General features: G+C 60.0%; 1 protein-coding gene across 5 annotated transcripts in view; it reads right to left on the bottom strand.

Moving 5' to 3' along the window:
• Positions 1-26,184, bottom strand: part of DOT1L (DOT1 like histone lysine methyltransferase) — a 63,936-nt gene that overhangs the window by 25,772 nt on the left and 11,980 nt on the right. For all 5 annotated transcript variants that reach the window (XR_003973124.1, XM_030335769.1, XM_030335761.1 and 2 more), the window contains exons 2-8: positions 21,116-21,159; positions 12,434-12,508; positions 10,314-10,377; positions 8,797-9,025; positions 7,863-7,957; positions 7,443-7,505; positions 623-678 (exon numbers count right to left, since the gene is read on the bottom strand). Coding sequence is in view for 4 of the 5 variants with exons in the window: in XM_030335769.1 (XP_030191629.1) it covers positions 623-678; positions 7,443-7,505; positions 7,863-7,957; positions 8,797-9,025; positions 10,314-10,377; positions 12,434-12,508; positions 21,116-21,159 (626 nt within the window). In the remaining variant the exon portion in view is untranslated. The remainder of the gene's footprint in view (positions 1-622; positions 679-7,442; positions 7,506-7,862; positions 7,958-8,796; positions 9,026-10,313; positions 10,378-12,433; positions 12,509-21,115; positions 21,160-26,184) is intronic.

The following is a 26,184-nucleotide window of genomic DNA, read 5'->3' as shown; positions in this document are numbered from 1 at the left end:
CCGCTGGAGAGCCCTCACATCCCTACCGATGGGGACGCTCATGGGGTCAGCACAAGGGGCTCAGGAAAAGAGGGAAGACCGGGCTGGCAGGGAGACCAGGGCGGACCCAGCACAGATGGGGGACCTGTCACAGGAGCGCCACAAAGGGACACACTCTGCAAAGAGCCGCCCCCCCCACCCCCCGCCTTCTACCTGCCCCCAGGCTCAGACGCTGGGGAACACAGGGCGGCAGGCGGTAAGCCTGCAGGAAAGGCAGAGAGAGGCCACACTGCCAGGTCCCCCAGACAGTGGCTGCTGCGGGCAAGGCTGCCTTGTGTCCGGGGAGACCCACACGCTGGAGGCCAGAGAAGGGGCCGCAGACCCGTGTCGGGCCCAGGGCAGGCCCGTGGGCAACGCCGCAGCGTCCCAGCCGGCCGCCCTCAGGGGTCAGGGGTGCGGACAGCCAGCCCCACGGCTGGCCGGGGGGCGGGGGATGGGCAGTGGGAGCCGGGGCCCGGCCACCTCCCCACCCCCACCCGCCCCCCTCTGCTGTTGGCGAGGGGCCGGGAGAGAAAGAAAAGGCTCGTGCCCCGTGGCCACGGACCCACCCTCCCCTGGGGCACCTGCCCGGGCCGGACCCTACCTTGTGTTGGCAATCCGCTCTCTCCACTCCTCCGAGAGGAAGTCGCCTCTTTCCAGCTGGAAGGAAGAGAACAGGAGCGAGGCTGGTGGGGCCTCCCTGGGCGTCGCGCCCCGCCCGCCCTGCCCTCGGAGAGAGGATGAGATGAGCGCGGTCGCTAAAGTGGGGAGGACGTGAGACGGGGGAGGGGACGGCGGCTCCTGGGGCTACGGGACCACCCACGGTCGGTCACTACACAGCGACCCGGAGCAGGGACGGGGCACACACAGGACAACAAGACGGTGGGCCGGAGGCTCCAGCTACACCAGAGGACACGCCGCGGGACCGTGAGGCACGGCCGCTTCTGTTCCCACCCGCTGGCGAGGCACTCAGGAAGCGCCCCGGGGCACAGGTCTCCGCCAGGTGACAGCGGCCAGGTGACAGCGTCCGCACGGCTTGCTCTCTGCAACACACAAACACCCCCCGGGGCGTCCATCTGACCCCAGGCTTGCGCCGGCTTGTCCGCCTGCAAGGGCCCCGAGGCACCTTCCCTCCAGCTCTCCCTGCCGCTCACGCGGCAGACGGACATGGCGACTCCGGGCCCAAGTCCGCCCGGGAGCACCCGGTTCGTGACAACCCACGCGGCCACAGCTGTGGCGTTCCATAAGCCAAGAAGCCTAACTGGTTCACTCTTTGAAAAGACAGTCCTCACGGCTCCCCGGTGCCCGCCGGAGAATGGAGAACACACATCTATCTACACAAGATCCTGTGCACGCGTGACCTCGGCAGCGTGAGTGATTCACAAGAGCCAAACCGTGGAAACAACCCAAAATGTCCACCAGCGTGTCCCCCACACACAGGAAGGTCCCCCGGACGCCAGCAGGAGCCAGGCGCCCACCCCCGCCGCCCCGCGGACGGACCCCGAACACGCGACGCTCAGGGAGGGAACCAGACACGAGAGGCCCCGCGGGGTCTGAGTCCGCATGGGTGAAATGTCCAGAACAGGCCCATCCACGGACAGGGAGGGGCTCATGGAAGCCGAGGGTTGGGGGTGACTGCCCTCACCTGCACCCCCACACGTGCGGTGAGGTGACCCGGAACCCCCACCCTTCTCGTGAAGACAGCAGCCCAACGGGGCACCGGCCCTGCAGGCTCTCACAAAGGGACGGAAGAGAGACCCGAGCAGAGAAGGTCCTGCGTGCTGCTGCCCCAGGGCATGAGGCCGTGAGCCAGGGCCCGAGCCAGGCCCGTCTTCCGGTGCACACGCGAGGAGACCGCCTAGGGCAGCATGCGGTGGATGTGCTGTGACAGCGCACGGCGTGGGGGACGGGGAGAAGGGGCGGCCACCCTCACGCGCTCTGGCACCTTGGGGGGGGGGGCTGCCCACACCCCAGTCGTCCTGTCTCTGAGCCCCCTCCCCACCTGTGGAACTTTCAGGATCTGCACTCCCAAGGACAGCCCTGAGGGCCTCAGGAGTGGCTCAAGTCCAAAGTGCTTACTGTCCGGTGCAAGACAGAGCCCACACGGGCCTGACACCTCCCTCCCCTGAGGCCGGCTCGCGAGGCCGGCCCTCAGGGGCGTGTCCCGGGGCTGTCTGTGCAGACACGAGGTTTGCGCCCAGGACCTGCTCCCCTCCTGGGGTCTGGGGTCTCCGCCCGAGCCCGGCAGACGGGCCTGCTGACCGACCCCCCGTGAGAACCTGGGCGCTGGGTCTCTACGCCCCCTGGAGACCACACCTCATGTGTCGGTTTGGGGGAATTAAGCACATCCTGAGGGACACGGTGGGAGAGGATTCTGGAAGCTTGGCCTGGTGTCCCCACCCCTGCCCCACACGCCTTTGCCCGGAGGTCATCTTGCTTCCTATCCTTTCTCTGTATAAACCACAGCCTTGGGGCTTGGGGACCACCATCTACTGAGCCCTGGGTGTCCTCCCGTAACACCTCCACCCTCAAGGGCCCTCCTGGCACATCCCTGCCCGTAGGGTGGGGTTCTGGGAACGGACAGGGGTGCCGCAGGTGTCTCTTGCCGTGGCCAGGTCCCTGACCTCGGAGGCTGGCTCACCGTCCACAGCAGCACTGTGGAGCTTCGGCCTCACATTCCAAGCAAGGAAACAGCCGGTGTCCAGGCTCTGCCCACCCAGCCCCTGCAGGCCTGCTCCGGGCACAGGCGGGCTGCGATCATCCAAGGGCAGTGACGGGCACAGTGACCAGCTGAGCCGGCCGTGCCGCTGGGCCCAGCGCTCCGGAGTTAACAGAGCTCAGAAGGACGTGCGTGGCCTTCCCGTGCGCCCCTGCCCAGGGGACCCCGAGACCTCCTTCTACAGAGAAACGGGGAGACGCGTGAGAGGGCCCCGGCACGCACAGGTGCAGAGGCTTTCAGTCCCCGTGACCACCTTTCCCCGCCCTTCCCAGAAACCACTGATCCGCCTGTGGCCCCCGCAGCCCCACCCCAGGCTGCTGGTTCCCCCTGGAGGAACACGTCTCCGGTGAGGGGACAAGAGCCTGCTTCCAAGAACGGAGAGACCCAGCTTGCCCCCACCCAAGGTCAGGTGGCCCTGCATGCTCTGTCACTCTATGTTCGCTAACCTGCAGCCCACCTGCCCAGGGGCAGCCCAACCCACAGACGGACACAGCGCAGCTCGGCAGGACGGCCAGATCCTTTCCCTCGGCAGCACCGGGTCGCCAGCAGCTCGACCCAGACCAAGACCAGAGGGGAGGTGAGCCCAGCGCGGGGCTCCGGCTGACCCGGCCAAGGAGGAAGCTGCAGGCACCACGGCGCCCAGCCACCCCGAGGGCCACACGGCATTGCCCGCCGGCAGCACTGGGCCGTCCTGACGCGGACAGGCCCGGAGGGGCAGCCGGCGCCCAGAGGGAGGCCCCCGCACACTTCCTAGAGAGGCACCTGCCCACGAGGGCACAGGCCGGTCCATAAAGACTCTGGCACCTTCCCCACGTGGCACTTCCACGAGGCCACGGGCACCCCAGGTACCGGACTCTCAACGCACGACACCTGCTGTGCGCCAGGCCCACCGCCAGGTGCCCGCAGCAGGCGGGTCTCACCGTGAACTGCGTGATGGGGGCCCCGGGGGCTGGACAGAGCACCTCCCAGGCGGAAGGGACGGAGGGGGTGCCCTGAGGTCAGACAGACGCGCAGACAGAAGCCAAGCAGAAGGGGGGGGGGGGGGGGGGGAGCGGCTCTGACAGGAGGGGTGCGTGGGGGGTCGGGGGGGCCCGGCGGCTGGCAGCTGCTGGACTGCAGGACGGGGGTGGGTGGGGGTGGGGGTGCCCAGGCTGGCAGGGTGAACCCTGGCTGGGCGGCGCCTCTGTGGTGGCGGGAGGGGGACCGAGGCGGCCGCCCAGGGAGCCTTGGCCCCGAGAAGCACACTGGGCTATTTTTAGACTCCCGTTGGCTTTGTTTCCCCTTCAGTCCGTAAGTAACGGGAGCGGGGCCCCGTCCGCCAACAGGACGCCCGGTCAAAGCCACAGAAAGCTGGCAGGCCGGCCTCGCCAGACCCAGGACACAAGTTCCCGCCAGATCTGGGCGCTCACGGTCGGCGCAAATCCACCGCACCCTGCTGGAGCTGGGCACGGCCAGCTGCTCGTCCACACGCCACTCCGAGGCCGTGCCCCAGTGTCCTTCCAGCCAAATTCCACTCCCAGCCCCTTCGCTGGGGCCCCGACAGGGCCGACGAGTGCGGGAGGAACGAGAGCCCCTCCTGCGTGCCAACCACTGCGCCACAAGGCTCTGACGCACCACCGACTCTGGATGGGGACGGGAGGAAGGGAAGAGGGGAGGTGGGGGGAGCAGCGCCCCCAGCCTCACCCCTGTCTCTTACTCCGGCCACTCCGGCCGTGAGGAACACGCCAGAGGCTAAAACCAGGCTCCGGACAAAGTGCCGGAGGCCGTGCGCGGATCAACACCAGCCGTTTCTGGGAAATCTCGGAACCTTTACGCTGTGGGCTGCAGCTGCCTGACCCCGTCACCAGAAACAGGAAGCGTTTGAAAACTTGAAAACCCAGGGCACCTGGTAGCTCGGTCAATGAGCGTCCGACTCTTGGTTTTGGCTCAGGTCACGATCCCAGGGTCGTGGGACGGAGCCCCGTGTCGGGCTGAGCGCGGAGCCTCCTTAAGATGCTCTCTCCCTCTGTCCCTCTCCCCTGTTCGCGTTCTAAGCTAAAATTTTAAGAAACAAAAATGAAATAAAACAATTTAGGAAGTCACAGCTTTAGGAAAACGATAAGCCATTTGGGAATACAGCCAGCGTTAACAGCAGATACGGGGACCGTGCGGGAAGAAGTTCCCTGGAAACAAACCCACTGGGCCCACTGCGCACTCAGCCCGGACAGCAAACACCAGGGGACCTCAGACACAGGGGCACAGGAGGAAGGCTGGACTGCTCGCCTTTCACGGAGGGGAGAAAACTCCAGAAGAAATCCCACCAGGAGACAGGATGGGCAAGTCCTGGCCCAAAAGGAGCAGAAGGGCACCTCCCCACTACGAGGCCGGCCTCACCCTGACACCAGAACCAAAGATGTTCCACAGGAAGGAAAATGGGTCGATATCTCTCAAGGACACGGGAGCGCCCCGGAAATCCGACACAGCGTGTGGAAACGACCGCGTGCCACGACCGAGTGGGACCCACCCTGGCGGGAGGGCTGGCTCGCTCACCACATCAACGGGCCAAAGAAAGAGCACAGGCTCACGCCAGACGCACAGAGGGCCTCCATGATGAAGCCTCTCGACAAAATAAGGCAGAAGAGAACCACGTCAGCTTGATAAAGGGCACCCACGGGACACCTGCAAACGCACGTCGTCGCCACGGTGAGGAACCCGAAGCTTTCCCGATGCCATCAGGACCAGGGCAAGGGGGCCGCTCTCTCTTCGTGACAGCGTCCTGCACACGTCTGCCGCCATGCTGGCGTGCACAGCAAGACAGACATACGGGACGCAGATCGAGAGGGAAGGCGTAAAACCGCCTGTGTTCACAGACGACAGGATCAAAAGAATCCAGAGAACAAACCAACAAACAAACCTGGAACTAACCAGCCGTTACGGCAACAGTCACGGAGTAAGGGTATTGCTGCCCCCGGAACAAACCACACCCAAAGGTCAGCTGCCTTCCTATCAACGCGCAACGAACAAGTGGAACCGGAGGCTAAAAAAGACCTTCACGTAAGCACCGAGACAGACAGACTCAGGCATAACCTTAACGGAACGTGAGGCTCAGTACAAGACCCTGGTGAACGACCTCAACGAAGAAGTCAACAGACGGACGGAGAGTCCCCGTGTGAGGGCAGGAAATACCGTCAAGATGTTGGTTCCTCCCGACCCAACGGGCAGATGCACACGCTCCCCCCGGCCCCGAGCCAGCGTGCTCTGTGACGGGGGCCCCCGGACGGACTCTTGGGTTTATCTGGACAAGGCAAAGACAAGCATCACGTCAGAGGACGGCCGGGCGCTGCGGGAGCGCAGACGCACTCCAGAGCCACGGGAACACGGACGGCACGGGCTGGTGAGGGAGACGGACAGCGGGACAGGACAGACGGCCAGAAACACTCAACTGGCGTGCGACACGCCTCACGGGCAGAGCACCGGGGCGAGGGCAGACTGCAAGGATGGGGCCCGCGTGCCCGGAAAGGATCCGGGAGCCGACCTCACACCTCACAGCTCTACACATCAAGCACAGAACACGGAACTCCCCAGAACGCCCAGAAAATACCGAGGGGCAGGGGTGGGTGACCTTGGTTTGGGGAGTGCCTTTCCCACGCTGCAGCAGAGGCACGAGCGTGAAAGCAGCAGCCGTCAGGCGGTGCTAAGGGAGAGGGAGCCTCCCCGCCTCCAGCCCCCCCCACGCCCCAGCCTGTCATCTCGTGACCAATCCTCATTCCCTAACACAAGCAGCTCAAAGCCCACGCCCCACGACGGCCCGCTTGGGGCCGGTGACTACGGAGAGGGAAAGAAGTGAACAAGGAACGGAGGGGCAACGGGGCCCCCGCCGCAGAGCCAAGTGGACCTCAGCGATCGGGGCCTCAACCTCTGGGTACGTGCAGGCGATGACCTGGGATGAGAGGAAGAGTCAAAGATGCGGTTTAGACACACTCCGTCTGTGCCGTCCCCGCGGCAGCCCGGTACGGGGAGACTACAGGGCAGCGGTGTGTCCATGGCAAGAGAGTGAGGGACGGGGTCACGGGACCAGACACACATTTCGAGGTGTGATGCAGGTGCCCGGGCAGAGGCAGACGGAGGCCAGGGGCCTCGAACCCTGGCCAAGGAGCCTGGGCATCGACAGGCAGGGCTGAGCAACGGAGGCCGAGGGGCGGCAGCCGGGAGAGCCAGGGGCACGTGCGGCCCCAAAGCCGAGGCTTGCCAGGAGGGACTCATGGGCGGGGTCACGTACCGCCACGAAGGCAAGGAGAAGGTGCCCCGGAGCGGGCCAGCGGGCGAGGGAAGAGGCCGTCCCACCCACACCCCACGGCCCAGCCTCGCACCGCTGCTGGCACAGACACGTGCGGAACACCAAGGAGGGCTCCCCGAGAGCCCGCAGGGGCCTGGAGACACACGCACGACGAACTCCGTTCAGCGGCCGGGGGAAAGGAGAGCCGCCCCCGTTCTCGGACGGCAGGCGCAGGGGCCGCAGCCCCCGGGCAGCCCAGAGAGAGGGTGGAAGAGACCGGAGAGAGAGGCGGCACTCCGGTGACGACACGCGCGCCCCACGCAGGGCCGGGACAGGCAGGGAGGGCGTCCCGTCCCGGGAGGGGAGAAGAACGGCGGGTCAAGGGGGAGGAAGAGGCACAGAAATGGAGCTGGGTCAGTAGCCGCAGGGGCATGGAGCGATGGCACTCACTGTGTATTCTGCATGCTTTTTTCCATACCATTTCATCCACTTCCTGAACTCTCGGTCCATGGTCTGCAAGGGAACGACCACACAGCCGTCAGCGGCTCCCCATGGCCCCTTCCTACCCCCACGAGACGAGCGGGGGGCCGCCCGTGGACCAGGCCTCAACACGACCCCTTTGACAAGCAGCCCCAGGACAGCCCAGGGCCTGCAGGGTCCACGGGTCCGGACCACACACTCTAAAGGGGTTTCCGAAGACAGAGGCGCTGCCCCAACCCCACTGGCCCCTCCCCGGGCAGCCGCCTCTGGAGGGCACGGGCCGCCCTGTGGGGAGCACACGGAGACCCGCCTTGTTCTGTCCTCTCTCTGTGCCCCGCAGGTCATGGCCAACAGGAGCCAGACCCTGCACCGTACTCCAGGGTCACTCACCTCCGCGTACTTGGCTGGGATGTCGGCTTTCTCCACGCCGTAGTGATGTTTGCAGTTGGTGGCCGCGGCCACCTGGAGCACCACCTGGCCCACTCCTTCAGAGACAAACACAGAGAGAGAGACAGAGAGGGGGAGGGGGAGAGGGAGAAAGAAGGAAGGAGGAAGAGAAAGAGGCAGGGAAAAAGAGGGAGGAGAAGGAGGGAGAGAAAGAGAGGGAAAGAAAGAGAGGAAGAGAGAGAGGAAGAGGGAGGGAGGGAGGAGGGAGAGAGAGAGGGAGGCAGGGAGGGAGAGGGAGGGAGACAGAGAGGGAGGGGGAGGGAGCAAGAGGGAGGGAGGGGGAGAGAGAGGGAGACAGGGGGGAAGGGAGAGGTGCTGTCACAGACGCGGCCCCTGGGTCAGAGGCGCGACCTACCCCTGGTGCTGCCCATGGGGGTCAACAGGCAGAGGCCACAGGCTCACCCAGGTCCCTGAGGACATTCTAGGGACACAGACCCTGAGCTGAGCCCCCACCCGCGGACGGGACGGCCGTCTCGCTCACACTGCCTCACACACACAGGCCACCGCACGGCCCCCGCGTCAGGACGCAGTTCTCCTGAGACCTAAGTGATCCGCGAGACACGGCTCCACGAGACGCGGGAGGACCCCGAAGGCTCCGGCCACCCGAGCCCACCCCCGTCGGCGCCACAGCGTGGCGGGGGCGGGCTCTGACGCAGGGCTGCAGGGAGCAGGCCCCGCGCACCAGAGACAGGCTCCCCGGACCGTGCGTCCTGACAAGTGGGCCGCACGCACGCAGGCCCAGCCGTCCAGGTCTCAAGAGGCCACGGGGGCTTGCCGCGAGGGGCTGCGGGCAGCAGGGGGTGGTGACCGAGCCACCCGCTCTGCCTCCGGGGGCCAGGGAGGCGGCGTGCTGCCCGCACGGGCTGCCCGCACTCACCGCTGCCCAGGTCCACAAACAGGTCGTCCTCGGTCATCTTGATCTCGTCGATCATCTGCGCGACCAGGTCAAAGGAGGTCTCCCCGTACACCTCCGGGGAGAAGGGCTCGTAGTTGTTGAGCTTCTCGGGGTCCGTCACCGAGTGGTTATACACCTGCTGCAGGATGTGCCGCAGGAGCCCGTTGGACGGCCGGGTGTTCAGTTTCATGGGCTGAGTGGTCCCCTTCCACTAGGGCGTCAAAGGGAGCACGTCACAAGTGACCGTCCTCCCAGCACCGTGGACTCCGCCCGAGCCGGCTAAAGGCTCACACCCCTCAGGAGACGACAGAGGCCGCTAGCTGTGTGGGCCCCGCGGCCCTGGCCTCAGAGCTCTCTGCCCTTACCCGGGAGCCTGGCTGGGCAGAGAAGTGGGCCGGGAGCCCACAAAAAGGGCTCTTAGGGCCCCATGGCCGGGACCTCTGCCTCAGGGACAGGAGCTGGGCCCGAAGGGGCAGTGGGTCCTCTGACCCCTCACAGCCCACCCCCTTCCGACGCACAGCAGCTGCCCTTCAGCCACCTGCAGCCAGGACTGGGGCACAGAGCATCCCCGAGGACCTTCCCACCTAGAGACACAGGACGGCCTGGAGCCAGGCCACCACTGTGCGGGGGACTGGAGACCGCACGGCCCGGCCCAAACCTCAGGCCCCGCCTCCTGCCCAGGACAAAACTGAGGCAGTGGGGTGGGGGTGCCACGCAGCTGACCCCAGAAGAACCTCTGAGCCCCAGTCCCTTTGCACAGGAGGCCCGAGGCCTGACCATACTCGACTGACTCAGCATCCCCCTCCCCCATCACTGCTACTAACGGGGATGACTGCCCTGTCCCAGGCCCCGGTGCCACAGGGCCTGTCACCCCACCACAGCCTCCCCCACAGCAAGGCTCCTGCCGGAGAGCCCCCACCCAGACCAAGAGCCCACACTGTCTGGACAGCAGAACGTCCTTGGAAACAGGAGTGACGCGCTCTTTGGAACTGCTTCCGCAGCCTGGCCTGGCCCGGCTGTCTCTGTTCTTTGCCAGGCGAGGCCTCCTAAGGCCCCAGCATGGTGGGTCAGGAAAGCGAGGACAGAGCCTCAGGCCTCTCCCCGGTCAGAATGTCTCAGGAGGGCGGAGAGATGCTCACAACACCGCTGGCCGAGGGGCAGGAGAAGCCCCGGGAAGCTCCTCAGCGTGTCCGCCTGTCACAGTCTGCGGAGACGGGGCGCCAGCGGGAAGGTACGCGTGCGCCCGAGCCTGGGGACGACCGCTGGGCACACAGGGCCCGAGGACGCACCCCACCCCCGACAGCAGCTCCCCAGACCCAAGCCACATTCGTGCGCCCCTGCAGACGCCTCTCAAGGAAGCCCACGCTCCAGGTGGCCCGCAGGCTCTGGGAGGCGTGTGGTTAAAACCACCCGGGGAGCGTGAGGGCAGCCGGGCCGGGCGGCCCAGCACACGCCCCAGGCAAGGAGCCGAGCGTGGGGGGAGGGCAGAGGCCACCTACCAGCTGGTGGATGCTGTCGATGGCGCGGTTGTACTTATCACACAGCCTCTGCATGCTCTCGAAGCTGGAAGGCAAGGGAAAGGCTCCGGTCACGCAGGAGCTCGGAACGAGCCGTGGGGGCCCAGCCGGCCTCTCGGGAGGGACAGCCCAGGGCCAGGCAGAGCCAGCCCGCCCCCCGGTGGGCAGGCGGAGGACTCGGGCCCCCAGGAGAACCGCGCGTGGGCGACGAGGCCGAGCCAACAGTCTGGGGCTGAGACGGTCTTGGGCCACGTGCCGCGTGCTTGGGGCGGCCTGCGGAGGCCGAGGCTCCCGGGTCAAACCCAAGGTCAACGGCGCGCCCAGGAGGTGTTAGGTGAGGAGGTGAGGAGCCCTGCACAGACTTCACGTCGCGCTGTGGGCAGGACCCGGGCCGGCCGTCGCTGCCCCCGGGGCCGGACAGCAGTCCCATCTGACCTGCCAGCAGGACCCACTGCCCCGCAGGGCTGTGCACCGGCCCCACACGGTCTTCCTTCCCTGGCCGGAAACAGCCCCTGCCTCAGCCCTAACTTGATGGGTTTGGGGACCACCCGGCGGCAGCAAGGGCCCCCTGACTCTCCTGGGCACCGCCCAACACCGGCCTCTGCAGAAAGCTTCCAGCGCTTTCCAAGACATAGGTAGCACGTGTTAGATACCTAAGGACAACCGGGCTGGGAGTCTGTCGGTGAGACCAGACTCTCCCAAACCCCACCATTTTTACTTCAAGTATGACTTTCAGTGAAATCCTCTAACCCAGGAGCCGCCCCCACCCCCCCACCCAGGGCTGACTCTGCCTCCAGGGGACACTGCGTGACATCTGCGGATGCTCCGGGGCACTTCCGGCATCGACAGGGTGGGGCCGGGGACGCTGCTCAGCCTGTGACAGGGCCCGGGACGCCCCACAGAGGACGAGACCCGCTTGGTGTCAGCGGTGCGGAGGGGACGTGCTCCAAGTGTCTGCCCCAAACCGGAGGGGGAGTCACCGGCTCTTCCTACAACACCCACAAACGCACACAGAGCAAGGAGGCTTCCCGCCCTGAGCAGGACACCAGGAGCCTGGGAGAGGAGCCTCCACACCCAGGGCACGGGAAGCGATGGCCGCACCGTGTGCACCCCGAGCTTCCTGCCCCAGGCCTCCCTGCGTCTTCACCGACCGCCTGCCCCTCATCCTCGGCCGCACCCCAGACCGGCCCCCCAGTGTCCACTTGCAATCTCTCCTAAGCCACCTGGACACGGGAGGGAAAACCACCTTGAAGGAAAACCATCGTTAAAAACACTGGCCGGGCACAGAGCAATCAACCCTTTTCCGACGGTGTGCTTCGCTGGCCAAATGCCTCCTGTCCAAGGGTCAGCGCCCGTCCGCACCCTCGCCCTGGGATCGGGAGGGGCGTACCCCAGTCCTCGGCCGGGCCCCTGCTGCCAGAGGCACAGGCCACCAGAGCCCAGGGCCTGAGCGCTCGGGACGACGGAGGGTGAGCACAGCCCCTTCCTTGCTTCTCAAGTGCTGAGCTGATCGGGGAACGGGGTACGGGGCCAGGGCTGGCTCAGGCTGGAAGAGCGAGGCCAGGTCAACGACAGTGGGGTGCCGGGCCCCGCGAGGGGCTTCGGGGCTCCTCTGGGCCCAGCTATCGTGCCCGCAGGTGACCCAGTCCTCCGGACAGACTGCAGGCCGCTTTCAAGCCTGCCCAGAGCTAAACCGGCAGGAGTGGGGAAGAAGAGAAGCAAACAACTCCAGGCAGGCGGTCCAGAGCCGGCCCCGCCCTTCCCCACCCACAGGACTCTCCCCTTCCGGATGTGCCCGCGGGGAAGCTGCCAGAAGCTGCCGGAGGGTGAACCCCAGAGACCCTGCCTGGAGCCGGCCGGCGCCCGAGACCGAGACCGGGGAGGCCCGTGCCAAGGCGCCGCTGGCGGTGGCCGCAGAGAAGGCAGCGCCCGCCAGCCGGGGCTGGCCCCGCACGCGGCAGGGGCAGCGCCCGCAACGCGCCCCTCCCAATCGCGTCCTCCGGTGTCTGATCCACGTTTCCCCCAACAAAACCTCACGGAGGCGCCAGCCAACCCAGACAGGGAGTCTCAGACCAGAGACCACTCGGCAGAGCTCGGCTCACCTTTTGGTGTCGTAGTCGATTAAAACGTAGTTCTCCATAGCGAGCTTGAGGTCCGGGATCTCTTCGCAGACCCACCTGAAACACAAGTGTAGAGACAGCAGTGAAGACTGTTACGATCGCCTATTTTCCACTCTCAACGGTCTTAAACACGGTTTGCTCCCGAATACTGAAGACAAAAACGAGAACAAATCCTCATTACCGAACTCAAAATGCACAAGAGGAAAGGGAGGCATCACTTCAGAACAAATCGCGTAAAGTTTAGGACGAAGTTGTGACACACACGCTTCCGTGGCTTCAGTTGGTGTCGCCTACGGGGTGGGGGGGGGGGGGAACTGGGCTCGCTCGCGACGGAGCCTGGAAGCGTGCCTGATCAGGTCAGAGCTTGAAAAGCAGCGGGTAGGGGCGCCTGGGTGGCTCAGTCGGTTAGGCAGCCGACTTCGGCTCAGGTCATGATCTCATGGTCTGTGAGTTCGAGCCCCGCGTCGGGCTCTGTGCTGACAGCTCAGAGCCTGGAGCCTGTTTCGGATTCTGTGTCTCCCTCTCTCTGACCCTCCCCCATTCATGCTCTGTCTCTCTCTGTCTCAAAAATAAATAAATGTTAAAAAAAAAAATTAAAAAAAAAAAAAAAAAGAAAAGCAGCAGGTGGACTGAGGGTTAAAGGCAACTATTTTTCTCTTAAGTTTATTTATTTTGAGAGAGAATGAGCGGAGTAGGGGCAGGAACAGAGAGAGAGAGAGAGGGACAGAGAGAATCCCAAGCAGGCTCCACGCCGACAGAGCAGGGCTCGACCTCATGAACCATGAGATCGCGATCTGAGCGGACATCCAGAGTCAGACCGAGCCACCCAGAGGCCCCTAAAGGCAACTATTATCTCACGAGTTAACTGATCGCAAGACAAGGGGGTTTCTTCAACAGACAGGGGGAGCCTACAGATTAAAAGGGGCACAAAAATACACCAACGAACCCTAAGATACAACCCTTGTTGAATCATGATGCAACGCGGACAGAAAGTCAAGGGAGAAGTCACTGCTGTAGACCATATAAAACACGGACGTTATGATTTCAAACTTAGATGAAATGAACAAATTCCTTGAAACACACAAATAACCAAGACCTGACACGTGTAAGGACGAGTGACACCAATGAGGCTGGCCTTACCCCGGTGCCCAAACCAGAGGGAGACAAAGCCTCGTAAAGCAAACTCCGGGTAGAAAAAGGAAATCGACGGGCCAATTTCCCTCACGAACGCAGACACAAAAATCCTCTACAAACATTAGCCGACAAGTTAGCAAGCCGTGTCAGTCAGCTGAGCACCTGACTCCTGATTTCAGCTCAGGTCACCATCCCAGGGTCGTGGGCTCCAGCCCCGAATCGGGCTCCACAGTCAGCACGGAGCCCGCTTGGGAGGGATCCATTCTCTCTCTCTCTCCCTCTCTCTCCCCCCTCTGTCCCTCCCCACAAGACCCCCTCAGGCTCACAGTCCCCAGGGCCAGCGGGGCACGCCCGCCTCCAAGCATCAACTACCCCGTGCTCTCTCAGACCCAGGGAGCAACCTCTCCGTGGCGCAGTCCGTTCGGCAGCACACGTGGTTGATGTCAGGAGACCCGAGGGTACAGGAAGGTGTGCACCCTGCAGCGGCCACCAGACGAGCGGTGCGACACTGAGGACCCCGGAAGGGCAGGGACAGGTGAAAGACACTTCCCTCCAGTACTCAGTCCAGGCTCCGGCCAGCACCACAGGGCGGGAAAAAAAACAGCACAAAAACTAGAAACGCAACAACAAAACATCTCTATTCACAGGCATACAATTTAACACACAGACTAACCTAAGGAATTTACATAGGAACTTCTAGAACTCAGGTGGATTGAGCAAGGTCAGAACACGTGGGGTCAATGGGCAAAAATGAAGTCTATTTGCATACGTCAGCAACAAAGAATTTTGAAATGAATTTTTTTAATGCCGTTTAAAATAGCAGTAAAGGCTAAATACCTAGGGATAATTGTTTTTTAACGTTTACTTATTTATTTTGAGAGAGAAAGAGAGTGAACTCATGAGCAGGGGAGGGGCAGAGAGGGAGAGTGTGTGCTCAGGAGGGGTAGAGAGACAGGGAGAGAGAGAATCGCACGGAGGCTCCAACCTGCCAGCACAGAGCCCGATGTGGGGCTCGAACTCACAACCCTGAGATCATGACCTGAGCTGAAATCAAGAGTCAGCCGCTTAACCGACTGAGCCACCCAGACGCCCCCCACCCCCCCCCCCCCCGGAATAATGAAAGATGTGTAAGACCTCTACGCTGAAAACTGTAAGACACTGCTGAGCAAACGTAAAGACGAAAAAAGGGAAACTCTGCTCACAGAAGACTCCACATTGTTAAAGCGGCCCTTCCCCCAAAACTGAACCGCCAACTCCAGAGTAGTGCCCAGTGCAAGCCCAGCAACTTCTGGAGAAGCAGACGACCTGGTTGTAGGGCTCAGTCAGTTAAGCGTCCAACTCTTGACTTCAGCTCAGGTCATGATCTCACGGATCACGGGTTCAAGCCCCGCGTCACGCTCTGCGCTGACAGCATGGAGCCTGCTTGGGATTCTCTCTCCCTCCCTCTCTCTCCCTGCTCCTACCCTGCTTGCGTGCACTCTCTCCCTCTCTCTCTCTCTCAAAATAAATAAACCTAAAAAAAAATTTGATACACTGAAAACTTCCACTAGTCAAGATGCCATTAAAACCACAAGCAGCTATGCTATGTGTAATGAAGTATCTCACGAGGCATTCACAGCCAGAATATGTCAAGAATTCTCACAACTCAGCAAGGACAACGCAAACAACTCAATCTCAAAAAACAGCACTGGGGCGTCTGGGTGGCTCAGTCAGTTAGGCATCCAACTCTGGCTCTGGTCATGATCTCATGGTTTGGGGTTTCAGGCCTGGCACCGGCCTCCCGACAGCTCAGAGCCTGGAGCCTTCTTCAAATTCTGTGTCTCCCTCTCTCTGCCCCTCCCCTGCTCGAGCTCTGTCTGTCTCTCTGTCTCTCTCTCTCTCAAAAATAAACATAAGAAGAGGCACCTGGGTGGCTCAGTCGGTTAAGCGTCCAACTGGCTCAGGTCATGATCTCACGGTCTGTGCGTTCGAGCCCCGCGTCGGGCTCCGTGCCGACAGCTCGGAGCCTGGAGCCTGCTTCGGATTCTGTGTCTCCCTCTCTCTCTGCCCCTCCCCTGCTCACACTCTATCTCTCTCTCAAAAAATAAACATTAAAAAATTTTTTTAAAAAACATTAAAAAGAAAAAAAGCAGCACAGACTATTCTCTCATAAAAGAAACCAGGGGCGCCTGGGTGGCTCAGCTGGTTGAGCGTCTGACTTCGGCTCAGGTCATGATCTCGCGGTTCGTGAGTTCAAGCCCCTCACTGGGCTCTGTGCTGATGGCTCAGAGCCTGGAGCCTGCTTCGGATTCTGTGTCCTCTCTGCCCCTTCCCTGCTCATGCTCTGTCTCTCAAAAATGAATAAACATTAAAAAAATAATTAAAAAAAAAAAGAGAAAGAAACCAGAGCTCCTCAGAGATGTTGCTGATTCGAAGGTTTGGAACATGGGAGATTTCAGGTGACTCCAGAGCATCTGTGGTTCTAGAAAACAAGGATGTGCTCAGGAAGGCAGGGGGCATGCCAAAGGGACACGGGACGAACCGGAGAGCCCTCGGTGGCCAGCACAGGAACAATGTGAAACGAGGCTGCAACAGCAGGAGTGCATCACGGCTCGTGGGATGAAACATGAAAACGGAGTTCTGATCAGCAGCTGAGGAGAGGATGAGGCCTAGAACACAGCAGTAAGCAGTGGCGGCAGGTGAGGTCCACCTGTGGTGCGGAAGTCCAAGCGGAACCGCGATCTCTGCATAGTTCCCCAGGACCTCACCCGAGGTATGTATTAAAAAGGGGGAAACGGGAACTACACCCCAGAGAAGCCTGGTGGACGCCACCTCAACCGGGTGGCCAAGCCTGACGTCACTCCACAGTAAGGCAGGATTAGAGGCCGTGTGCCTCTCGCGGCACTGAGGCTCTTGCCAGGCATGGACGCTTTTTGTCACAACCGTTTTCCACACCCGTTCCACATTATTCACAAGCAGGCCACAAATGTTACCAGTGTGTCCCTCAGAAATACGTCAGCATTCCTCCTAAAAGTGACAGACTGTTTCTTTCAACGTAACTACAATGCTGTGGGCGCACCTAGTAAAAACAACATCAGGAATAGTAAGGAATTTCCTCAAATTCATACAGGGCATCTGTGAAAAACCTACAGCTTACATCATCTCCGTGAGGAAAGGCTGAAGGGCCTAGTCACCTCAATAAGACCAAGGAAAAGAAATAAAACCGTGAAGACTGAAAGGAAGAAGTAAAACTGTCCCTGCTCAGAGATGACATGATTATTTCTGACAGCAACTCCTAACAAATCTACCAATCAAGTACCAGAATCAATAAATTTAGCAAAAGATCACGGTTAATGTATGAAAATCAAATGTGTTCTTTCTTATGAGCAGCAGGTAACTGGAAAATAAAATTTAACACAGAATCCCATTTACAGTGGTGCCCAAAGCTTAACTGCCTGAGAACAAATCTAACAAAAGGTGTCCACGACCCCACACTAAAATAACAGAGGACTGTTAGAGAAACACGGAAAGACCTAAGTAAGTAGAAAGATATACCATGTTCATGGATTGAAAGACCCAATACTGGAAAATGCAACAGCAAATCTTTCCAAACGACCTATCGATTCAATGCAATTCCTAACAAAACTATGCAAAAACCAACAAGCTGATTCTAAAATTTATATGGAAATGTGGGGCACCTGGGTGGCTCAGTCGGTTAAGTGTCCAACTCTTGACTTTGGCTCAGGTCATGATCTCACGGTTCGTGAGTTCGAGCCCCACGTCGGGCTCCGTGCTGATTCTGCTTGGGATTCTGTCTCTCCCTCTCTCTCTAACCCCTCCTCCCACTTACTCTCTCAAATAAATGAAAATAAACTTTAAGATAAAATGTACATGGAAATGCAAAGGAGGTAGAATAACCAAAACAATGTTTTAAAAGAAGACAAAGAGAAATTATTCCACCCACTTCCAACACTTACTTTACAGCTAGGTAACCAAGGTCTTCTTTGGCCAAAGGACACACATGGGGGGTCAGTGAAACAGAACCGAGTCTATAAATAAACCAACTCTTACACTGTCAACTGACTTTTGCAAAGGCGACAAGGGTATTTCATAGAGAAAGGACAGTGTCATTAACAATGGTGCTGGAACCAGTGGACATCCACATGCAAAATAATAAACTTTCAACTCATACACTGCACCACATGTAAAAATTTCCTCAAGATGGATGAAAAGATTTAAAAGGAAAACCTAAACTGTAAAACTTCTAGAAAACATACAAGAAAGCCCTTGTGAGCTCAAGAGCAAATATTTAGGCAATATTTAGGCAAGTATTTCTTAAGAGGCAAAAAACACAACTTATGAAAGAAAAATGTGAACAAGTCGAACTTTTATTGAAAATTAAGCTATTGGGGAGCCTGGGTGGCTCAGTCGGTTAAGTGTCCAACTTAAGCTCAGGTCATGATCTCGCAGTCCTGAGTTTGAGCCCTGCGTCGGGCTCTGTGCTGACTGCTCAGAGCCTGGAGCCTACTTCGGATTCTCTGTCTCCCTCTCTCTCTGCCCCCCCGCCCCTCACACTCTGTCTCTATCTCAAGGTGAATAAATGTTAAAAAAATATACGTTTTTAAAAAAGAATACTCAAAATTCAATAGTGAGAAAAAAATCAGTTCTTAAAAACAGGCAAAAGACGATGAACATTATTAGTGATTAGGAAAATGCAAATTAAAACCACAACGAGGGGCACCTGAGTGGCTCAGTTGGTTAAACATCCAACTCTTGGTTTCAGCTCAGGTCATGATCTCACGGTACGTGGGTTCAAGCCCCGCGTCAGGCTCTGTGCTGACAGTGTGGAGCCTGCTTGGGATTCTCTCTGTCCCTCTCTGTCTCTGCCCCTCCCCTGCTTGAGCTCTCTCTAAACAAACAAACAAACAAACAAACAAACACTGAAACACACACACACAATAAAATACCACTACACAGCTCAAATCAGAAACCGCAAGACCAACCCACCGCAACACCACATGCTGGTGCACGGGGGGGCTGCACAGAGGTTCCTGAACTGGTGGTGTGGTGCAAAGTAGGCGGATCCCTTTGGAAAACACCTTGGTCGTTCCTCTTCGAGAAAGCTGTCATAAAACCCAGTAACCCCACTCCCGGGTATTTGCCAAAAGAACCAAAGACACGTCCACACGAGACCCCCATGTGGATGTTCACAATGGCTTTGTTCATAATCGCCAGAGTCCAACAGGACCCGAACAGTCGTCAACAAACTGCAGTCTATCCTCCGAGGGAAAACTCCTCAGAAACAAAGAGGAAACACGACCACCCGAAAATCGTGTGCTGAAAGGAGCCAGGAGAAAACAACAGCACTACTGACCAAGTCCACGTACGTAAAATTCTAGAACACGCAAAGTAACCTGCAGAGGCAGAACGCAGCTCAGGGCTGCCTGGGGACAGCGGTGGGGGGACGCAGGTCAGAGGACACGAGGGAGCCCGCACAGGCGACGGAGATGCCCGCTCCCGAGGCTGCCTTGCGCATGCGTGGACACGTCCACGCCCGTCAGAACGTGTACCTTACCTGTGTGTGGCTCTTGTACGCCCACTATATTCCAAATTTTCATAATTCTCCTAATCTTTCTTTCAACGTTTATTTTTGAGCGAATACGAGTGGGGGAGGGGCAGAGAGACAGGGGAACAGAGGATCAGAAGTGGGCTCCGTGCTCACAGCGGTGAGCCCGACATGGAGCTCGAACTCAAGAACCACGAGATCGTGACCTCAGCAGAAGCGGGAACCTCCACCGACTGAGCCCCCCAGGGGCCCCGCAACTGCACTTTTAAAACATACAACTACAGGAAGGACTAGAAGTGTGTGCAGGTACAGATGACACTTAGGTGGCGATGAGCTGGTCGCTGTCAGGCTGGGTGACGGGAACCTGGGTTCAGTATACCCTCTGTCTACCTCCGTATCTGCTGGAAATTCCCCACCGCGCAAAGGAAAATAAGAGAAAGAACACTGAAGTAACTGACCATCTTGCCAACGGACAGAACGGGTCTGCAGGGACAGCAAGGAAGAAGGTGAAGCCGTTTTGGGAGCCCGATGTGAGGCTCCCGCAGAATGGCCTCGGGAGGGGACGAGGCCACAGGGGACTGCGGACAGAGGGCTGGCTCCAAGGCCGCAGAGCCGATGCTGAGCCCCAGCACCAGGGACAAGTGACCAGCCCTACACACGAGAAACGGCTTCCAGCCCACCTGACTCAGAGCCGCTGTGTTAACCACCACACTCCCACTTCCTAACCAGCAGACTTTTTAAAAAATAACATAAATCAGGGGCGCCTGGGGGGCTCAGTCGGTTGAGTGTCCGACTTCGGCTCAGGTCGTGATCTCACGGCTCATGAGTTCGAGCCCCGCGTCGGGCTCTGTGCTGACGGCTCGGAGCCCGGAGCCTGCTTCGGATTCTGTGTCTCCCTCTCTCTCTGCCCCTCCTCCGCTCATGCTCTCTGTCTCAAAAATAAATAAACATTAAAAAAAATTTTTTTAATAACATAAATCAAACCAAGCCAACCAGTTAACGCTATCGACTGGTTTCAGGCCCACCCTACAAGATCTACACAGATTGTTTCACTTAAAATTGCAAACACTCTTGCAAGGAGACTCGGCTTGGCCTCAGGAGCAAACCAAACGGGCTCAGGCAGCCGGAGCGCCGGGGGTTCGGTGGCCCCGCCGGGGGTTCGGTGGCCCCGCCAGGCGGCAGGGAAAGCACTCCCGTCACAGCCGGACCTCACGTCCTGGCTTTCTCACCAGCCCCGTCCTGCCAGCAGCCTCGGCAGGTTCATGCAGACTTCACGGCTGTGGCCTGCGGGGTGGCCGTATGCTTACGGACTTTGAGGGACGACACAGCGAGAGAGGCCAAAGCCACGCACAAACAGCAACGGCCCTGCCGCAGGAGCTCAGAGAAGGACGGGGTGTCTGACCGTGGAACACGTAGACGAGAAGCGGTCCAGCCACGACAGCATTCGGGACGTCCTTCCAGACCCCAGGCCAGCACGGGAGAAAAGGCCCACGAGAAACAGAACGGCTGGCAGCCTCCCCCGGGTCCTGTCTAGGTCGCCAACCTACTGGCCCAGGAGGGCCCGGGGGCTTTTCTCCACTCGCACGCAGGACAGGCCAGCAAAAGGCCGTCCCAGGTACCGAGGGGAAAAGCAGCCGCAGGAAAGCTGAGTCAGCACCCAATCCAAGAGGGAGGAGAGGGAAACGAGGCGGTGAGGGGAGGAGGGGAGAGCCCCCGAGGGCCCTGCCGGCTCAGCATTTCCCTCCCCTTCCACAGGAAGGCACCAAGTCTCAGAGGAGCACTGAGACCTGTTCCGGGCCACACGTGGACAACCCAGACTCCTCTGACCAAGTGGCCACTGCCTCTCAAGTCTTCCGGAGGTGCCCCCAGGAGGAGCCACGCAGGGCAAAGTGGGGTCGACCCACAGACCAGACCATATGCGCAGAGAGCACAGGTGGGGTGGCCCACCCTGAGACCTCACCCACCCCAGCAGGTGGCACACTCACCGGATGGTCTCGATGATTTCGTGAGCAGCATCGTGGTGTTTGTCCTGAAAGACAAAGGGACAGGTTTTACACCCTCCGGTGGTACAGGGTGTGGGGACCAGGCAGGGCCTACCAGCCAGTTCCTGCCCCTGGCCCGAGCTGGACCTGTGGCACTCCCTCCCAGGCGGGCAGGGAGGAGGGACCCGGGGTGACGTCGATGCCCCGACCCTCCTCTCCCCACCTCGCACCCCCACCTCTGCTGACTCTTCACCCACAGCCCCCACGTGCTCCTGCAGCCTGGAAGCCGCGGGCCTGGCTTTGAGCTACTGAACATCTCCAGGCCTCTGTTTCCCCATCTGTAAAACGGGGAAACACGAGTACCACAACCACGGGGAAAGCTCACGTGGCGGTCCTCCCGCCAGAATGCAGACACCTCCCGACCCCACAGTTGATCACGCCAGGTTCCCACAATGCCTGTCACACGGGGCGGGGCGGCGGGGGGCTCACTGTTGCTCCTTCCTCACAGAGGAGGCCAAGGGCTCGCTCCAGGCCTCTCACCGGGGTCCGGACAGCCCTGACCCCAGACCTTGAAAAAAGCAGGACCAGATGCGGCGAGTGGCCTTTCTCTGGCCCCCTGCTTCTCTGATACGAGCACCGCACCTGCTGCGGCACAGAGAAGGCGTGCGCGGTGCCGAGAGGTCAGGTTCAGAGCCGCGAACGGCTGCTCTGCGGCAGTGAGCGCACCTCTCAGGCCAGGCTTTACAACAGACCCTGGGGGTGAGGGGGGGAGAGGGGGGTGGGCGGGGGGCGGGTCCTAGTGCAGAGCCTCCGGTCCCATCCCGCACTCAGTGATGGTCAAAACAACCCCAAGGACCTTGGGCCCTAACCTCAGTTTAGTAGCCACGGCTCTCTGGGGACAGCATTCTCCCAGAAGGCGGCTCGCCCGCTCCACGCACACAGCCCAGTGGCTGCGGTACTTTCAGAATTGTGCGACCAAAGCACTATTACAGAACTCTTCTCACCCCAAACAGCTACCCCGTCCCCACTATCTGCCACGGCCCATCCCCCCGGCAACCACTGACCCACTTTCTGTCTCTCAGGATGTGCCTGTTTCTGGACATTTCACGTGAATGGAATCACACACCGTGTGGCCTTTTGCGCTAAGCCTTACTTTTTCCTTAAGGTAAAAGAACCAAGCTCGCAGCGTTCTCAATGCTATCCTCCAACGGACGAAGGATCAAATGACAACTATTAATTGCCTGCGTATAGCGGGGTGCAAGATGGGTCACGGGCCGTCCGGCACGGGAGACCCCACGCAGGCCAGGGGTCCCCACTGAGGGGAGCCTGACCAGCAGCACGGGTGCCACCCACTGAGTCGGAAACTCGGGGTGGGGACCACTAACGGGAACCAGTGGCCCGGACACCTCGCGGTAAGTGTCAGAAGACAACTGGGGGGCAGGTCTGCTGGGCGCGTGAGGTCACACCGGTCTCACGGGAACCACGGGAACCGGCAGCAAGGAGAGCCGCCCCGCGGGCCGCGGGGACAGACGGCCCAAGGCCCAGCGCCACATGCCCCCGTGTTCTGGGGAGGGCACGTGGAGCCGGCAGAAAGCCCAGGCCTCGGACACAGGAGCCCCACACCCGCCTGCGCCACCCTCTCTGGGCCCCCGCGGGCGGGAACACAGCCCGGTGGCCCGATTCCCCAGGAGGCTGTGCAGGGTGAGGAGCCGGTGACACAAGGAATCGCGGCAGCTCGTCTGCCGTCTCAGCCTCGACTCCACACCTCCCGGCTGGACGGACACAGAGCTCCTCTTAGCTGAGCACGGAGGAATCTACCCCGCTACCTTCGGGGTCCCCACAAACTCCTCGCGGGCACTTCCCTGTTGTTTGGTGACACAGCATCACGAACAAGGGGGAAGCCACGATTCCTGCTGCTCCGACCGCTCGCCCCAACAGTGCAGCGCCCGGGCCCATCGCTGAGCCGGCCCATCCGCTCAGCCCTGGGCCCTCGAGGTCCACACCCCCCATCCGGACGCTAGAGAGGCGTAAGGTCTGATGGCCACAGCAGCGGGAGGCGTCCACGGAGCTCGGGAGAGTAAATGGCAATGCAGGGGAGTAGGTGACACATCCAATGAGCTCAGATGGCACCAAGCCCTCTCCACCCGTGGCCGGCATTGCTCCCAAGTACCAGTCCATCCTGCAGATGGGGGCACAGGCTTCGGTGATGAGTGAGAGGGCCAATCAGAGTCCCTGCCGGGCGGCGACACACCCACCCCTACAATGACCTCGTAAACCTCCGGGGGAGGAAAAACAGGTGGGGTACATTTCATCAAAATGAAACGATTACACTTAAGGACATCAAGGAAGCGGAAAGACAAACCACAGGAAGAGGGAAAAACTTTGCAAACCATCCATCTGGAGAAGGACCTTATCTCTCACGGACACACCTCACTTTGCCGCCCTGTGCAGGCACGGCGTTCTCACAAACCGAAGGCGGCGCGGACCCCGTGATGAGCGCGCCCCTCGGCACCCTTTCTCCAACTTGCTCACGCGGAGTCCGTGGCACGTCCTGGCCGCTCTCGCAATCCTCCAAACTTCATCACTGTGGTATTTGCCGCGGAGATCAGCGGTCAGTCTCACCGAAAGCTCAGGCGATGGTGAGCGTTTTTGCAAATCGTTTGTCCTTTAAGGTACGCACGCTGCCTTTTCTTCAGACGTCATCCCGCTGCACACTCGGTGGGCCACGGTGTGGCCTAAACCTAACTTGTATGCGCACAGGAAACCAATCTGCGTGAGTCGTTTTATGGACACGCTTGCTTTACTCTGGGGGCCCGGGACCAAACCCACAGTACCCACGACGTGTGCCTGTGTGTACAGGGAACTCGGGAGAGCTCAAAACAAAATGACAAATGAAGCCACGAAAACACATCGACACTGACACGGTTACAGAGAAAATGCTCCAGTGGCCAGACAGTGGCCAGACAACGAGGCTAACGAGGCCACGAAAAGATGTCTGCCAGCTGAGCCAGGATGGGACCCGAATCAAAACCACGAGGACAGCTAGAATGGGAGTGACAGGCCTGAGTGTTGGGGAGGAGGAGTAGGAACCTTCACGCCTGGCTGGTGGGAAAGTCACGCGGAGCAGCCACTCTGGAAAGCGGCCCGGCAGCTCCTGTGATGTTTAAACAGAACATCCACGGGACCCAGCGACTCCACCCCCAAGTATACGGACGCCCAAAACAACCAGCACGTCCAAACACCTGTGCGCAGGCGCCTGGAAGGGTTGGGAGGGTGATGGCTGATGGGGATGGAGCTTCTTTTGGGGTAATGGAAAGTTCTGGAATTCACAGTAGCGATGGTTGCACGAGTCTGTGAATATGACATTCTACATGGGTCAGTTGTACGGTATGTGAATTATACCTCAAAAGAGCTGTTAACAGCAAAAACATCCACAGAAGAAATGCTCCCCACCATTAAAAGCACCCCCTGCCCCCGACCTCAGTAGGAAAACGCGGAGTTCGTAAGATTCTCACACGACGTGAGACGATTCTGCCCTGTTGCCGCTCAGTAACGTTTAACGAAACCCAGACACGCAGTCTTGGCAAGAGCTCACCGGACTCCTGCACGGACTGACCCTGAAAAGCGGAGAAAATGCCATACCGTATCGCAAGGTCTACGAGGGCAGTTAGTCTAGAACTTTCTACCAATTCTCTCTCGGATCACACTCTAGGAAAGCCAGCTAGCTGCTAGGTCACAAGCAGCCCCACAGAGAGGCCCATGTGGAGAGGAGCTGAGCCCTCCCGCCAACGGAGGGCGTTGGCACGAAGAGCTCCTCCCACCTGGTCCAGCGTTCAGACGAGGCGGCCCTGGTGGGTCTGTGTCGACCACACCACTGTGTCTCGTGGGAGACGCTGAGCTAGAGCCACGCAGCTAAGTTGCTCCCGGACTCCTGACCCACAGAAATCATGACCTAGTAGACTGTGTTGCTTCCAGCTGCTAAATCTGGGGTAATCTGTTATGCAGCCGTAGCTAACCGATCCAGACTTGGCGTTAAGGCTAACAAACCTGCCTGGGAGCACACTGCCTAGGAGAAAAACCCTAGAAATGCCCCTCACCACAGGGCCTGATTCAAGTCCTCACCACAAAGTCACGAAACGAGCTGCACACCCTCGCGAAGCCCCTGGACGCAGGCACAGAGCAGCCCGAGCAGCCGCGGCGCGGCGGGCACATGCGGGTGCTGGGCTCACATCGCACCCCGGCCTCTGTCCTCACAGGAACCCGCCACAGCCTGCCAGCTGACTTGTCTCACACCAAATCCTGCACACGTGGGGAGGAGCCTGGAATGCGGGCTCGTTTGTGAGAAGAGGAAATCCAACAGAAAAAAAAGGAGCGCCTGGGGGGCCCAGTCAGTCGAGCGTCCAACTTGGGCTCAGGTCAAGATCTCACGGTTTGTGGGTTCGAGCCCCGCGTCGGGCTCTGTGCTGACAGCTCAGACCCTGGAGCTGCTCCGGATTCTGCGTCTCCCTCTCTCTCTGCCCCTCCCCTGCTCGTGCTCTCTCTCTGTGTCTCGATAACAAATAAACATTAAAAAAAATTTTTTTTAAGCTGAAAAAAGGAAGGAAAAAAGTTGACAACTATGCCTCCAAAGATCGCAGAATGACCCTTTCAGGGACTGGCCAGCCTCCACTGGCAGCTGTGAGCTGTGTCATTTAAGAAGCGCCGATCGCCATAAATGATTCAGAAAATCCGACTTCTTGGACGTGGCCTCCTCCTACTCCTCGGGCCTTCAGGGAAGACGCCAGACGCCGACCGGCAAGGGGGGACTGAGAACAGCCCCGAGGAAGCCTGGATTTAGGAGAGGCCCTTGTCTTGCTACCCAGGGACAGCCCTCCCCCATCCTCCTCCTCCGTCCCAGGAGCCCCAGAATCCCAGGTCTGTGCCCCGGGCCCGGTCTCCCTGTAGGGACCCCCAGCCTGGCGCTGGCCCACGGCAGGAACGTCGGCTTGCTGCGGCAGGGACTGACCCGCTCTCTCATCACTAAGTGCATCTGGGCGCCCAAATGAAGCAACCAGAGACGTTTTTCCACGTAA

Source organism: Lynx canadensis, chromosome A2, assembly GCF_007474595.2.
Source record: "Lynx canadensis isolate LIC74 chromosome A2, mLynCan4.pri.v2, whole genome shotgun sequence".
In the NCBI taxonomy this organism is placed as follows: domain Eukaryota; kingdom Metazoa; phylum Chordata; class Mammalia; order Carnivora; family Felidae; genus Lynx; species Lynx canadensis.
Note: the sequence above shows the minus strand (reverse complement) of the source record. Positions and strands in the feature narration are given on the sequence as shown.